This window comes from Leopardus geoffroyi, chromosome B4 (assembly GCF_018350155.1).
Source record: "Leopardus geoffroyi isolate Oge1 chromosome B4, O.geoffroyi_Oge1_pat1.0, whole genome shotgun sequence".
In the NCBI taxonomy this organism is placed as follows: domain Eukaryota; kingdom Metazoa; phylum Chordata; class Mammalia; order Carnivora; family Felidae; genus Leopardus; species Leopardus geoffroyi.
Window position 1 is genome coordinate 36,479,155 of NC_059341.1, and position 14,725 is coordinate 36,493,879.

Sequence of the window (14,725 nt, forward strand, 5' to 3'; positions counted from 1 at the left end):
AGAATGAAACCTTGCCATTTGCAACTACGTGGATGGAACTAGAGGGCATTATGATAAGTGAAATTAGTCAGAGAGGGACAAATATACAACTTCACTCATGTGAAGACTTTCAGATACAAAACAGATGAACATAAGGGAAGGGATGCAAAAATAATAGAAAAACAGGGAGGGAGACAAAACATAAGAGACTCTTAAACACGGAGAATAAACAGAGGGTTACTGGAGGGGTTGTGGGAGGGGGGATGGGCTAAATGGGTATGGAGCATTAAGGAATCTACTCCTGAAATCATTGTTGCACTATATGCTAACTTGGATGTAAATTAAAAAAATTAATTAAATTTAAAAAAAAGGGAAATTCCCAAAGAACATGCCACCAAAGTTACAGACTCACACTAAATTGCTCTCAGAAATTGTTTGTTTTATTCTCCACATAATTTTGTTAGAGTGAGCATTTAGTAAAACCAAATTAAGCAGACAGAAATAAAAGTTTGTATACATAATTTTGAAAGTGGCTAAATACAGTCTTCTCTAATTTGAGATTATCAATTTAAGAAGTATTTTGCTAAATAAAAAACAATTTCTAAAACAGAAAGAAAGAAAGAAAGAAAGAAAGAAAGAAAGAAAGAAAGAAAAAGAAAGACATGTTAAAAAAATTTGTTTAAGGTCAAAATCTATCACTCTTTAAAGTAGTTGTCTGATTGAGGGCAAAAATCTCTTGTATAATGCCCTTTCCAAAAGTGAAGGGACAAGGTCTGTTCCAGGCATTCAGGTGGGGATGAAGGAAGAGAAGAGACAAAGAAAGAGAGGACTAAAACGAAGGTAACAAAGGACTGAGAGCTGTGCGCACATATCTGAAGACATCAGCATAGTAGAATAATTTGTAACTGCTTTAACTGGTATCCTTGAAGTACTGCCTTATTTAAAAGAACCAAAATTGTCATAACAATTTAATCACCCCTGATTTGAGGCACTAAGTAAAACAGTGAGGAAGTTAATTTTTGATTCATAAAGTATTAGGTAGATAAAGACAGCTCAACCTTGGTCAAGGTCCCTAACCTGTGTCTGTCTTAACACTTCCAATGCCTGTTTAACTTCTGAAAACTTTAAATCTTTTCAAAATGGTTGCTTCTACTATAGAAACATTTTTAAAAGAAAAAGAGGAGGAAATAAGTTTGTAAATAACTATAACAGTTTGAAATCTTTGGGTGTTAAATTACAGAAAATCTTGTTTCAAAATAGCTTAAACTTTTTCTAATTTTTTTAAGTTTATTTCGAGAGAGAGTATGTAAACGAGGAAGGGGCAGAGAGAGAGAGAGACAGAATCCAAAGCTGTTAGCTCAGAGCCTGACACAGGGCTCGAACTCATGAACCATGAGATCATGACCTGAGCTGAGATCAAGAAGAGTTGGATGCTTGTCTCCCTCTCTCTCTGCCCCTCCCCCGTTCATGCTCTGTCTCTCTCTGTCCCAAAAATAAATAAAAAACGAAAAAAAAAAATGTTTAAAAAAAAAAAAAAAAAGGGGCGCCTGGGTGGCGCAGTTGGTTAAGTGTCCGACTTCAGCCAGGTCACGATCTCGCGGTCCGTGAGTTCGAGCCCCGCGTCGGGCTCTGGGCTGATGGCTCAGAGCCTGGAGCCTGTTTCCGATTCTGTGTCTCCCTCTCTCTCTGCCCCTCCCCCGTTCATGCTCTGTCTCTCTCTGTCCCAAAAATAAATAAAAAAAATGAAAAAAAAAAAAGAAGAGTTGGATGCTTAGCCAACTGAGCCACCCAGAGTAAAACCCCAAAATAGCTTAAAATTTATGAAAATATACTCTCTCACAAAACATAAGTCTAGTTTCAGAAATACTCCTAAAGTGAGTTCAGGAATATTACTGAACTGAAGATGGCAGAAACAAATGAAAAGATATAATATGCTCACGGCTGAAAGAATATTGTTTAAATGTCCGTGCTATCCAAAGCTATCTATATTCAATGCAATCCCTATCAAAATACCAATATGTTTTGCACAAAACTAGAATAATCCTAAATTTTGTAAGAAGCCACAAAAGACCCTCAATAGCAAAAGCAATCTTGAAAAAGAAATACAAAGAGAGGTATCACAATCCCAGATTTTAAACTCTACTTCAAAGCTAATCAAACCAGTATGGCACAGGAACAAAAACAGACACACAGGTCAATGAAACAAGATAAAGATCCATGAAATAAACCCACACTTGTACAATCTACAACAAAGGAGGCAAGAATACAAATAGGGAAAAGACAGTCTCTTCAGTAAATGATGTTGAGAACACTAAAGAGCTACACAAAAAAGAGTAAAACCACTTTCTTTTGCCATATTAAAAAAAAAAAAAACAAAACTCAAAATGGATTAAAAACCTAATGGTCTGACCTGAAACCACAAAATTCCTAAAAGAAAATATAAACCATAAGTATTCTGACATCAGTTTTAGCAGTATTTTTTTTTTCTGGATATTTCTCCTCAAGTAAGGAAAACAAAAACAAAAATAAACTATTGGGACTATATCAAATCAAACAGCTTTACACAGCAAAGGAAACCATCAACAAAATGAAAGGCAACCTACTGAATAGGAGAAGATACATGCAAAAGATATATCTGATAAGGGGTTACTATCCAAAACATATAAAAAATTCATACTACTCAACAACAACAACAAAATGATTAAAGGGGCACCTGGGTGGCTCAGTCAGTTAAGCCTCCGACTTCAGCTCAAGTCATGATCTCACAGTTGGTGAGTTTGAGCCCCGCGTTGGGCTCTGTGCTAACAGCTCAGAGCCTGGAAAATGCTTCGGATTCTGTGTCTCCCTCTCTCTGTCTGCCCCTCCCCTGCTTGTGCTCTGTCTGTCTCTCAAAAATAAATAAACGTTAAAAAAAAAATGATTAGAAAATGGGCAGAGGATGGAATAGACATGTTTCCAAAGAAGTCACAAAGACGGCCAACTGACAAAAGATGCTTAATACCATGAATCGTCCAGGAAATGCAAATCAAAACCACAGTGAGATATAACCTCCCATCAGTCATAATGGCTAGTATCAAGAAAGACAAGATATAACAAGTGTTGGTGAAGACATGGAGAAAAGAGAACCCTAGTGCACTACTGGTGGGAAAGTAAACTGGTGCAGCCACCAAGGAAAACAGTATGAAGGTTGCTCAAAAAAATTAAAAATAGAAATACAATAAGATATCCATTTCTGGGTATTCACCCAAAGAAAGCAAAAAAAAAAAAATTCAGAAAGATATATGCACCCCTATGTTTGATGATGCATTATTTACAGTAGCCACAATATGGGAACAACCTAAGTGTTCATCAATAGATGGATGAATACGATGTTGTATATATATTTATAATGGAATATCACTCATTCATAAAAAAGAATGAAATCTTGCCATCTGGGACAACTGGATAGACGTAGATGGTACTATGCTAAGTGAAATAAGTCAAATAGAAAAAGACAAATACCATAACAAAAAAACAAAACAAATACCAAAAACAAAACAAACAAAGAAACAGACACATAAATAAGAGAACAGACTGGTGGTTGTTAGAAGCAGGGGCAGGGATGGGGGGAGGAGGAATGGGAGAAATAGGTAAAAATGAAAAAGAGGTACAAACTTCCAGCATAAAAGAATTAAGTCATGGGGATGAAAATCACAGCATAGAGAATACAGTCAGTAATATTATGATAACTTTGGTGACAGACAGTAACTACACTTATTGTGGTGAGCATTTCATAATGTATATATAAACATCAAATCATTATGTTGTCTACCTGAAACGAATATAATATTGTATGTCAACTCTACTTCAATTAAAATATATACACACACAAAGAAAAACTAATTCATAGATACAGAGAACAGATTAAGTGGTTGCCAGAGTTATGGGTTGAGGATGGGTGAAGATTGTCAAAAGGTATAAACTTTCTGGGGATGTCATGTACATGAGTATAGTTAACAATACTGTAGGGTGTATTTGAAAGCTGCTAAGAGAATAGATCCTAAAAGTTCTCATTACATGAAAAAAAAACTCTGACTTTTTGCAGATGTTAACCACAGTTATTGTGATTATTTTGCAATCTATACAAATATTGAATCATTATGTTGTATACCTGAAATTAATATAATGTCATATGCCAACTAGACCTCAATAAAAACAATTTCTTTAATTAAAAAAAAATTTTAAGCAATTATTGCAGAAGTCTGAAAACATAGTAAACCAGAAATCTGAAAAGATATTAAATCAGAGTTCTATCACTCTACAATTACTCTTCTCTCAATATATTAAACATTATGCCAAGATAAGCCTCTCCATTATAAATCTAAATATAAACTCTAATATAATCACTTTAGAAAAGAAATTCTCAATTACAATCAGGGTTTCTAAGGCTAATCTAAATTGATCTACTTACATAAGGACAGGTAAAGCTCTAGGGCTTTTTAATTATTATGTTTTTTTCTCCCTTAAATTGAGCTATAAAGGCTATCCAAAATCACTAGGTGAAAACTTTTTTAAATGTCAACTTGGCTAGCCTAAAGTGCTTAGTTACTTAACCAAACACTAATTTAGATGTTGCTATGAAAGTTACAATTCATCTTCTAAAAATAATAATAATCAATGAATCAATCAATCTTCTAATCCATTTAAGCAAAGGAGATTATCCCAGATAATGAATAGGCATAACTGAATCCTTTGGAAGGCTCCTAAAAACAGGGCTGAGGTTTTCCTAAGAGAGAAAAAAAATTCTACCTGTGGACTTGGCTGAATTTTTGCCCATGCCATGGGATTTCTATCTTGATGCTGATGTTCTCTTCCTGTCACCTTGCCATCCAGATTTCAGACTTCCTTTGCCAAGTCCCACACAATGATGCAAAACAACTCCTTGCAATAAATCTTTTAAATCTCCTTGTATAAATGATATATAGAGAGATATAATCTATATATATCTATAGATATATATCTGATATATCTATATATCATTTATACAAGGAGATTTAAAAGATTTATTGCAAGGAGTTGTTTATATAGATATACAGATATATATATATATATATACCCTACTAGTTCTGCCTCTGGTTGAACTCCCAATTTATATACACCACAGTTTAGAATATTAATTTAGAAGTAGTATCTCTTACACTTAATTCGGAAGATATTTTGTATGTGCAAATATATGGGTGGCCTTACATAATCCTTTTAAAAACTGCAGTAGGTCAACAGAACAACAGTGGTACAACACTGAATCATCCTCTACAGGAGCTACTATTGTTCTACAAGAGCAATGTAGGGGACTATTCATTTTTATCTAGGTCACAAAGAAAAGGCCTAGGAATTCTTTATGATTTAATCTAAACCTTTTAACACTGGAGATTTTTACATAAATACTAGGAAATTTGCAAAGAACACTAAGAATTTTCTCTAGTTCAATGATCATAACAGTCCACTTTTTTTTTTTTTTTATGCATTTAGAAGGTTGCTGAACAGCCTTTAGAAATGAATTCTATATCCTGAATTATGTGTGGAACTACCATCACATTAAGGGGCCACAACTTAAAGGGCATGTCAGCAATGGAACAACCACATACAAGATGGGCTAGAAACAAAGACAAAGACAATCATAATCAACAATATCTGAATCTTACCACAGAGAACACATACTTTATCCTCAAAACAATGTCCCAAGAGGTACAGTTCAACTGACCTATACTGGCTGTTCTTTAATTCTGATCAAGCAAAATTCCCAGCAAGCCTCAGCAGTAGCAAAAGCAGCAGTAGCAATTCAGTTTATTACAGAACTGTAGCCTTTACATAACACTCACTTTCCCAGGAAGTCCCAAACAAACCCCCCTGACGGTGCAGGGACAGAAACCTGGCGTGGAAGGTACAAATTGCGGGAGACTGGCTTTCTGAGAAACAGTATGGCCAAGAGGGAACACACATAAAAAACAGAGACCAAAATCCCAATGGATTAGGACCATGATAAGACAAATCAAAAGAAAGGTGAAGAAATTCAAATGATAAATTATGGGGAGACAGACACCCACATATAGGAAATAGTGGAATGGCAACACAAGAAGCAAATGGTTAGTAAGAAACACAGCAGCCACACACATGCATCTCAGTACTAAATATGGGAACAAAAGGCATAAATAATATAATCCTGACTCTCTTTGACTATTATTCAAATCTTAAACTGTATTACTGAACAAGAAATTATAAAGCCAGTAACAAAAAGTGAGTTTTAAAAACTTCCTGTTTTTGGTAGCCAAGAAACTTTGTGTCAAATCCTAAAACAAAATTACAGTGCTACCTGGCGAGAGGATAAAACTGTGTAGTGCTTTTCAACCTTTTAAGTTACATTCTGTGGAAAGCACAGATCATTCACAAGTTTCTCAAAATGTGAGAAATACGGTGGATAATGAAAGCTATTTGTTGTGCTTTGAGTCTGAAATATAAATTTAATCCTATTTCTTATACTCTTTCAAGTCACACCCATCTCCAAAAATCAGCATTAGATCCAAAAATGAATCAAAGTTTCTCCAAGCAAGCTGTCTGAAATAACAAGCAATAATTTCAATGTAGATATCTAATACAAGAAAACAAACGGAAAAATGAAACTTTATCAAGGAATTTCTTTTCTGAAATACTAAAATATTTAGTGGGAAGTCACTAATCCATCAAAAGTATTGTATTTTAAAACCTATGCAGTACTGCTGCTGATTTCAGGCCAACACAGAGCAGGGAGGCATGTATCCATGTGAGTGTGTAAATGTGTGTGTGTCCTGGGGGGAAAGTGCAGTGCAAACATGAAAAAAGGCACATAATCTCATCTTGAGACTCTAGTAATTTCTTAATTCTGACCTGAAGAATTCTATCCATTCAACTTATCCAGAACCAGAAATACAAATAGAATTAATATCAAAGTAAAAGGAATCTAGCGAGTACGCAACCAGCTATGTTATTAACACTTTCAGTATAGTGAAGAAAAACTGTGAGGATTAAACTTTATTGTTTTGGTTTCTTGAAACTCAAAATTCTATGGGTACAGAATAGGAGAAAAATTAATTCTAGGGGAGTATTAAGTCTAACAGTCACCCATAAATTTTAAACTTAATACAATTTATGAAAGTTGTCTCAGATTTCCCAACCTTCAAGAACATGAAAATAAAATATTCCTAGAAATCAGCTCCAAGAAGCTACAGAGGTTAGTGACTTCACTCTGTCACTGTCATCTCTGACTATTTAAAAGAACATGGGTGGTTAATGAAGTTCTACTAGAAGAACTGCTTCTATGTACGTGTAAATTTATGTTAAATACATGCTGTAAAAGAAGAGGTCAAAAAACAAATACATAATCTTTAGTATAAAACACTCTAATTAGAGGGAGAAATAAAAGAGCTGTCTAGCTAGATCTATAAGCACAGCTCATTTTAAAGAATTCATCTACTTTACTATGTAGATAAAGTAATTAAAAAGCAAGTAGCTATTTGTACTCTACTGATTAGCCAGTAGAAAACTTCAATTTCTCAATCAATGAATACTTCCTCACTTTCCAATTAATGATGCTGATGTCCGGAGCTTCCTAATATATTTCCATCCTATGTCACCTTTTAGATGAATTTAATGAATTTACAATGACTTATAATAAAAAGCAGATTAAAAAAAATAACATAAGCACTCAAGAACCTAAATTCCAAGAGGCAGATACACTGAAAAAGTACACCCTCAAAAGTATACAGTTTTAAAACATACTTTTAAAACAGTTTTAAAAACATACTTTAATCTTTCTAACATAGAGAGTCCACCATTCAGCTTCCCTTTCCTTACCTTTCCAACTCTGCAATCTTCTTATCTTTGTCATTCTTCTCATTTTCCACTTCTTTCAAGATTTCCAAGAGGCGGTCAACTTCTGCCTGGGCCTTGCTAGATTCATCTTTGTACCTGGCAGTCTCTCTCTCCAATTGCTGTATTCGGTCATTCATCTCTGGACTGGCTCTGGCTTCCAATGTTGCCTCATGTGCCTACAAAGCAAAGTGTTCAAATTCCATGATTCACATATAGTGGCAGTGAACACTACAGTTCCAAAGCACTATCTACATTTCAAATTATTTATTTTTTAATGTTTATTTTTCAAAGACAGAGCGTGAGCCGGGGAGGGGCAGAGGGAGAGGGAGACACAGAATCTGAAGCAGGCTCCAGGCTCTGAGCTGTCAGCACAGAGCCCAACACGGGGTCTCAAACTCATGAACTGGGAGGTCATGACCTGAGCCAGAGTCAGACACTTAACTGACTGAGCCACCCAGGAACCCCTACATTCCAATTTAAACATAGCATTATCAAATATCTAATAGCTCATCTTCAATTTATAAAGTTTTTCTCTGCTTAAATATTATATAAAATATTAGTAGTAAGTTGAGAAATAATTATCATGAATTTCAAACAGGTTTGGGTTTATATGTACTACTGTACATATCTGAATATTAGGCCAAAAATCATCATAAGACAAGAGATTTTTCTGAGTCTAGTGATACAAACAAGGCATTAGACTACTATTGACCTCTCCAAGATAATTTCTCCAATCTCTCAAAAAGGCATCACCAGAGATCCACTGCTGATGTTACTATAACCACTGCCAATGCTGAGATCAAATTCGCACTTGACCCTTACTCTCCTTCTCTTTTCCTATATACTGCTTTATCAAACATGTATGAATCACCTAGAGCATACAGAATCACATAGATTCTGCAGATGAAATACTTCCATGAAAATGAAGTTAGGTTAAGAAAATGGCTATCCACACATAGGTACCTTCCTAAGGCAAGAATTCAGGGTTTTACAAAGTAACATGGAACAAGCAAAGTTAGAAGTCAACGATCACCTTCAGAACCAAGAAGAAAATTTTTATTCAGAATCCTGTTGCAAATGCCAACTAATAACTCCAATGCATTTTGGAATGCAAAGCAATTTCAATAATTAAAAACTATCAAGTCTTCAATTTTCCTTCTGAATATGTATAATGTATTTAATGAAAAGGTCATGGTGAAGATGTTTCATTTTCCCTTATTTAACAGACAATAGAATATACTCAGTTTGATATATATATATATATATATATACACACACACACACACACACACACACACACACACACATATATATATATATATATAACAGAATATACTCAAAAAGGTTTGAAAAAATACTAAAGGAGTAAATATATGTTGTTAAGAAATAATCTGGAAAGTTCTGAAAACTAACTTGAGAAATGTTTCCACAAATTGGGCTAAATGCTTTGTCAAAGCAAAAGCTGTACTTCTAAGATTAAAATCCTGACAATAATTTTTGTTTCAGGTGTAACCAGTTTTAAAAATCCAGTTACTAACAGTGGCCTTTAAAAAAGAGTCCACTGGAGTACTTGGGTGGCTCAGTCAGTTAAGTGTCCGACTTTGGCTCAGGTCATGATCTCACCATTCATGAGTTTGAGCCCCATGTCGGGCTCTGTGCTGACAGTTTGGAGCCTTGGAACCTGCTTCAGATTCTGTCTCTGTCACTCTCTGCTCCTCCCTTGCTTGTGTTCTTTCTCAAAAATAAACAAACACTAAAAAAAAAAACAAAAATGTTCACTGGAAGATGTATTTTAATGTGTTAGCAAAATTCTACCTTAAACTGGTGGTGTTAAAAGCCACAAGATAAAATCTAGCATAAAGATAGGTAGGGCGCCTGGGTGGCTCAGGTTAGGTTAGGTATCTAGCTCTTGATTTCAGCTCAGGTCAGGATCTCACGGTTTGTGGGAATGAGCCCCTTGTGGGGCTCGGCACTGACAGCACAGAGCTTGCTTGGGATTCTCTCTCTCCCTCTCTCCCTGTCCCCTGTTCACGCTGTGCTCTCTCTCAAAATAAATAAGCATTTATAAATAAATAAACAAATAAATAAAATGAAAAGAAAGGAGGAAAGAGAGGCAACTCTGAATCAATTAATCATTAAGAATAAAACAAGGCAATGGGGACACCTGAGTGGCTCAGTCAGCTGAGCATCCGACTTGGGCTCAGGTCATGATCTCATTGTTGACAAGTTCGAGCCCCCTGTCAGGCTCTGTGCTGACAGCTCAGAGCCTGAAGCCTGCTTCGGATTCTGTGCCTCCCTCTCTCTGCCCCTCCCCCACTCATGCTAGGTCTCTCTTGTCTCAAAAATAAACAAACAAACAAAAAAAGAAGAAGAAAACAAGGCAAAAGCAGCAGAAATGCAAACACATCTCAAAGCCTGGGGTGGGGGGGGGGGGAATTTTGATCTCAGAAACTTTTCTACTTTGTATTCACTCCAAATCTATACTTTCTATGCTTTAGAAAGGAGTCATTTTAGAAAGTCTATAGAATTCCTACTTGAGGAAGGGAGAGAGAAGGTCTTGTGCACTCACTCTTTTTTAGAGTAGTAAAAAAACCTCTCATACAAAATACAGAAAAAAACATCTACCTAGGCTTTATGGCACTACTCTGTCATGTCACTTACTGGTCTGAATGGGTGGCTTAAAACTATTTTCAGGACCAAAAAGGAAGAAGAGTCAGGAAGAAAAGAAGAGAAAAAGGTAGAATGAAATGGTATAAGAATAGAACAAGCAAGAGAAAAAAAAAGTAAAAGGTTAAAAAATATAATTTAAAAAATTAACAATAAAAAATTCTCTAGGAAGAGAGATTTCTTCCCAGAGGAGAAAAAAAAAAAGAAGTTAGCACTTTTTACAATTCTGATAATTCAGAAGTTGAATTTCAAGACTGTTCTTAATAATTTTAAGGTCATTATCTCATGCTGAAGACATAAAATACCTGAATTCATATCTAGGATATAAATTCCTAAGCTAGAAGTAAAAAATGTCTTGAATTTATCATTATCTCAAGATTAGTTCCCTTCTACTACAAACAAAATAGAGAAATTTCTTTGAAAATTTCAATAATAATCAGAGCCTTATGAATAAATATAAGTTAGAACTCCAACCTTATGCCACTTACGGTTTTTAGCAAGAAAATGTGCCAAATATCACTTCATATCAACCTACAAATAAATGTGGGTTCATTTCTGAATTTTCTATTCTGTTCCAGAGGCATGAATGGAAGTGGAGCAGAGAGAGAGAGAAGGAGACACGGAATCCAAAGCAGGCTCCAGGCTCTGAGCTGTCTGTACAGAGTCCAACGTGGGGCTTGAACCCATGAACCATGAGATCATGACCTGAGCCAAAGTCAGAAACTTAACCAACTGAGCCACCCAAGCACCCTTCAGAAAATAGATTTTAAAAGTTTCCACAACCGGGGTGCCTAGGTGGCTCAGTCGGTTAAGTGTCCAACTTCAGCTCAGGTTGTGATCTCACGGCTCATGAGTTTGACCCCCACATCGGGCTCCCTGCTGTCAGCATAGAACCAGCTTCAGATCCTCTGTCCCTCTCTCTTTCTCTGCCCCTCCCCCTTTTGAGAGCACTCATGCACGCTCTCTCTCAAAAATAAACAAACATTTAAAAAAGTTCCCACAACCAAAAAATAAAATAAGCTGTATCTATGTAAAAAAATAAAAATAAACCTACTAGTAAGCTATAAAACAACAACAAAACGTTAACACAAAAGACAAAGATAACAAAATCCTAGGCCTAATAAGCTACTAAGAAGAATTAAAACTGTAGCAAATTAAAATATATATATATATGACAATATTTGGTTCTATTTATTTTAGATGAAATTGACATATTAGTTTCAGGCATACACCACAATGGTTTGACTATGTACAGCATATTGTGAAATGGTCACAATGTACCTAATTAACATCTATTACCACAAACTTACAAATAATTTTCTTCTTGTGATGAGAACTTTTAAGATCCACTTGCTCTCAGCAACTTTCAAATATACAAAAAAGTATTATTAACTACAGTCACCATGCTGCACATTACATCTTCAGGACTTATTTATTTTGTAACTGTAGGTTTTTACCTTTTGAATCCCTTCCCCATTTCACCTATACACCACCACTTCCCACCCCCGGCAACCACCAATCTGTTCTCTGTATCTATGGGTTCAGGTTTTTGTTTTTGTTTTTACATTCCACATGTAAGTGATATCATGTGGTATTTGTCTCTGTTTCACTGCTCTGCTTTTAAAATGTGCAAGGGAAGTATTTATTACGAGAATGAGATAAAAATTGTTCTGAGTCTTACATTTTATTGCCTAACTCTTATCTCAATCGTACATTGGAAATACTCATTTACTCTAAGACATATTTTAAGTCAAAATTGTCTTTTTTTTCCTTTCTTGAGAAGTAATTTCCAACGTAAATTAATGACTTTAGAAACACTTTGACAATATATAAAGTATTCAAGTTCATCTGACATCTAGTAGAACTAAAAAAGCTACATAAGACATGTATATTGTTAACTCAGACCTCTGTGATATACTCTCAAATCCCCTGGGAGAGGTAACCTACTGATTCCATAAATATTTATGTATTAATTAATAAAACTAAATCTGATTCCCAAATATAGGCAATAATTGTATTTTTATTGCAGGTTTATTTTAGATGTTATTCTAAATGGCAAAACTCACATATATATCTTCATAAAACAAGAATGAGTAAGTCTGTTCTATATGGAAAACAGCTATAAATTCAGCTCCAACATGTAAAACACTTGGAAGTCACCACTACCATTCTTAAAATAAGAAAAAACTAAAAAACTGAATATGAGTTACTTTTCTTGGACCTATCAGAGAACTGAGGGCAAAGGGCAAACTACAACTCCAAAATCAAGAGACACAGGCAAATCCAGGGGGTCACAGTTGTGATCTACTTACCCGGAGCAAAGCTGTTGGCAGAAACACTTCAAATGGTAACTCTGAGGAAATACTAGAGGCTGAGTGTGGACAAGCATGAGAGTGAGAAAGCCCTAGAAGCTGCAGTTTCAGGGCAGACCCACCACTCTTTCACAGTCTTTACCCCCAGGAACCTCACCAAGTTCTCACAGTGAAGAGCTCGCAAAAATCCCCTTGTGGTTCTGGTGAGGGTGTGGAGGGGTAATAAATGCCCAAAGCATACTCTACCCAAAGGCAGACTCTCCAGGAGCAAAGATTTTAACAGAGTTTTATCCCACCTGGCAGATGGGCATTCCTCTCGTTCTAGCCCCCTCTAGCTAAGGAGGAAAACCTTAGTGAAGGTCACAGTGAGGGACAGAGACTCATAAAAGACCAAGACTTAATCATCAGATTATAGAAAGTTTATCTTTTCCCACATCTTACCACCACAACAATAGGGTTCTAGTATGATAACAAAGGGTAACAGCTGAAAGAGCTACAAGATGCAGACTCTCTGAAGACAGAAGCACAAAGTCAACAGAGACAAGGACACTTAGAGGAGACTGAAGCCTCTGGCACCTCCAGCTACAGCAAACATTAAATACAGCTCAACTTTTAGCCAGATTAAAACCTCACACATAAGCCTATTTACCTCAGTTTCTGCTACCTGATACAACATATCTGGCTTTCAACAAAAAAATTACAAGGTGTGATAAAAGACAAGAAAAGACACAGTCTGAAGAGATACAGTAAGCATCAAAATCAGACTCAGATATTTGACAGAAATGTTGGAATTAATCAGACAGGGAATTTAAGACAACTGATGAAAAGTTAAGGTCCCTAATGGGAAAAGAGACAATATTCAAGAACAAATGGGTGATATAATCAGAGAGGTGAACACTTTAAGAGTCAAAAGGAAATTCTAGGTATAAAAAACCTGTAAGAGAAATTAATGCCTTTGATGGACTCATTAGTAGGCTGGATTTGGCTGAAGAAAGAATCCGTAAGCATGAAGACAAGTCAATAGAAACTTCCCAAAACAAAAAGCTTTTTAAAAATGAAATAAATAAATTAAAAACCAGTAGAGAACATCCAGGAACTACAGAGTAATTTCAAAGGTGAAACAAGGGCACCTGGGTGGCTCAGTCGGTTAAATGTCCGACTTTGGCTCAGGTCATGATCTCACGGCTCATATGAATTCAGGCCCCACATGGGGCTCTGTGCTGACAGCTCAGAGCCTGGAGCCTGCTTTGCATTCTGTGTCTCCCTGTCTCTCTGCCTCTCCCCTGCTCACTCGCTCGCTCTCTCTCTCTCTCTCTAAAAAATGAACATTTAAAAAAATATTTTAAGTAATTATGGCTGAGAATTTTCCAAAATTAATGACATGCACCAAATCAGGAAGCTCAGAACACCAGGCAATATAAATACTCAGCATCTACATGTAAGCACATCATATTAAAACTGTAGAAAATGAAAGACAAAGAAAAAAGGTTAAAAGAAGTCAGAGGGGGAAAAAACACCTCACCAGCAGAGTAACAATGTTAAGAACTACAGGAGACTTCTCATCAGAAATCATGTAAGAAGACAACAGAGTGAAACCTTTAAAGTGTTAGGAAAAAAGCCCACCAACCTAGAATTCTATAACCATTTTTAATATCTTTCAAAAGTGAACAAGAAATAAAGACTTTCTTAGACAAACAAAAACTGAGAAGTTCATAGCCAGTAGACTTACCCTGCAAAAATATATTAAAAGAAGTGCTTCATGCAGAAGGAAAATTATATAGGTCAGAAACTCACATATACATATAGAAAGAAAGAGAACTGAAGAAAGAATAAAGCTAAAATTTCACCTTTTATTATTTTTATTCTTCGTCTAAAAGGTAACG

At 35.7% G+C, this 14,725-nt stretch overlaps 1 protein-coding gene across 24 annotated transcripts in view; it reads right to left on the reverse strand.

The window, feature by feature from the left end:
- The window catches only part of ERC1 (ELKS/RAB6-interacting/CAST family member 1), a 524,080-nt gene that overhangs the window by 326,186 nt on the left and 183,169 nt on the right, over positions 1 to 14,725 (reverse strand). For all 24 annotated transcript variants that reach the window (XM_045463914.1, XM_045463916.1, XM_045463908.1 and 21 more), the window contains one exon: positions 7,846 to 8,039. In XM_045463914.1, the coding sequence (XP_045319870.1) occupies positions 7,846 to 8,039 (194 nt within the window). The remainder of the gene's footprint in view (positions 1 to 7,845; positions 8,040 to 14,725) is intronic.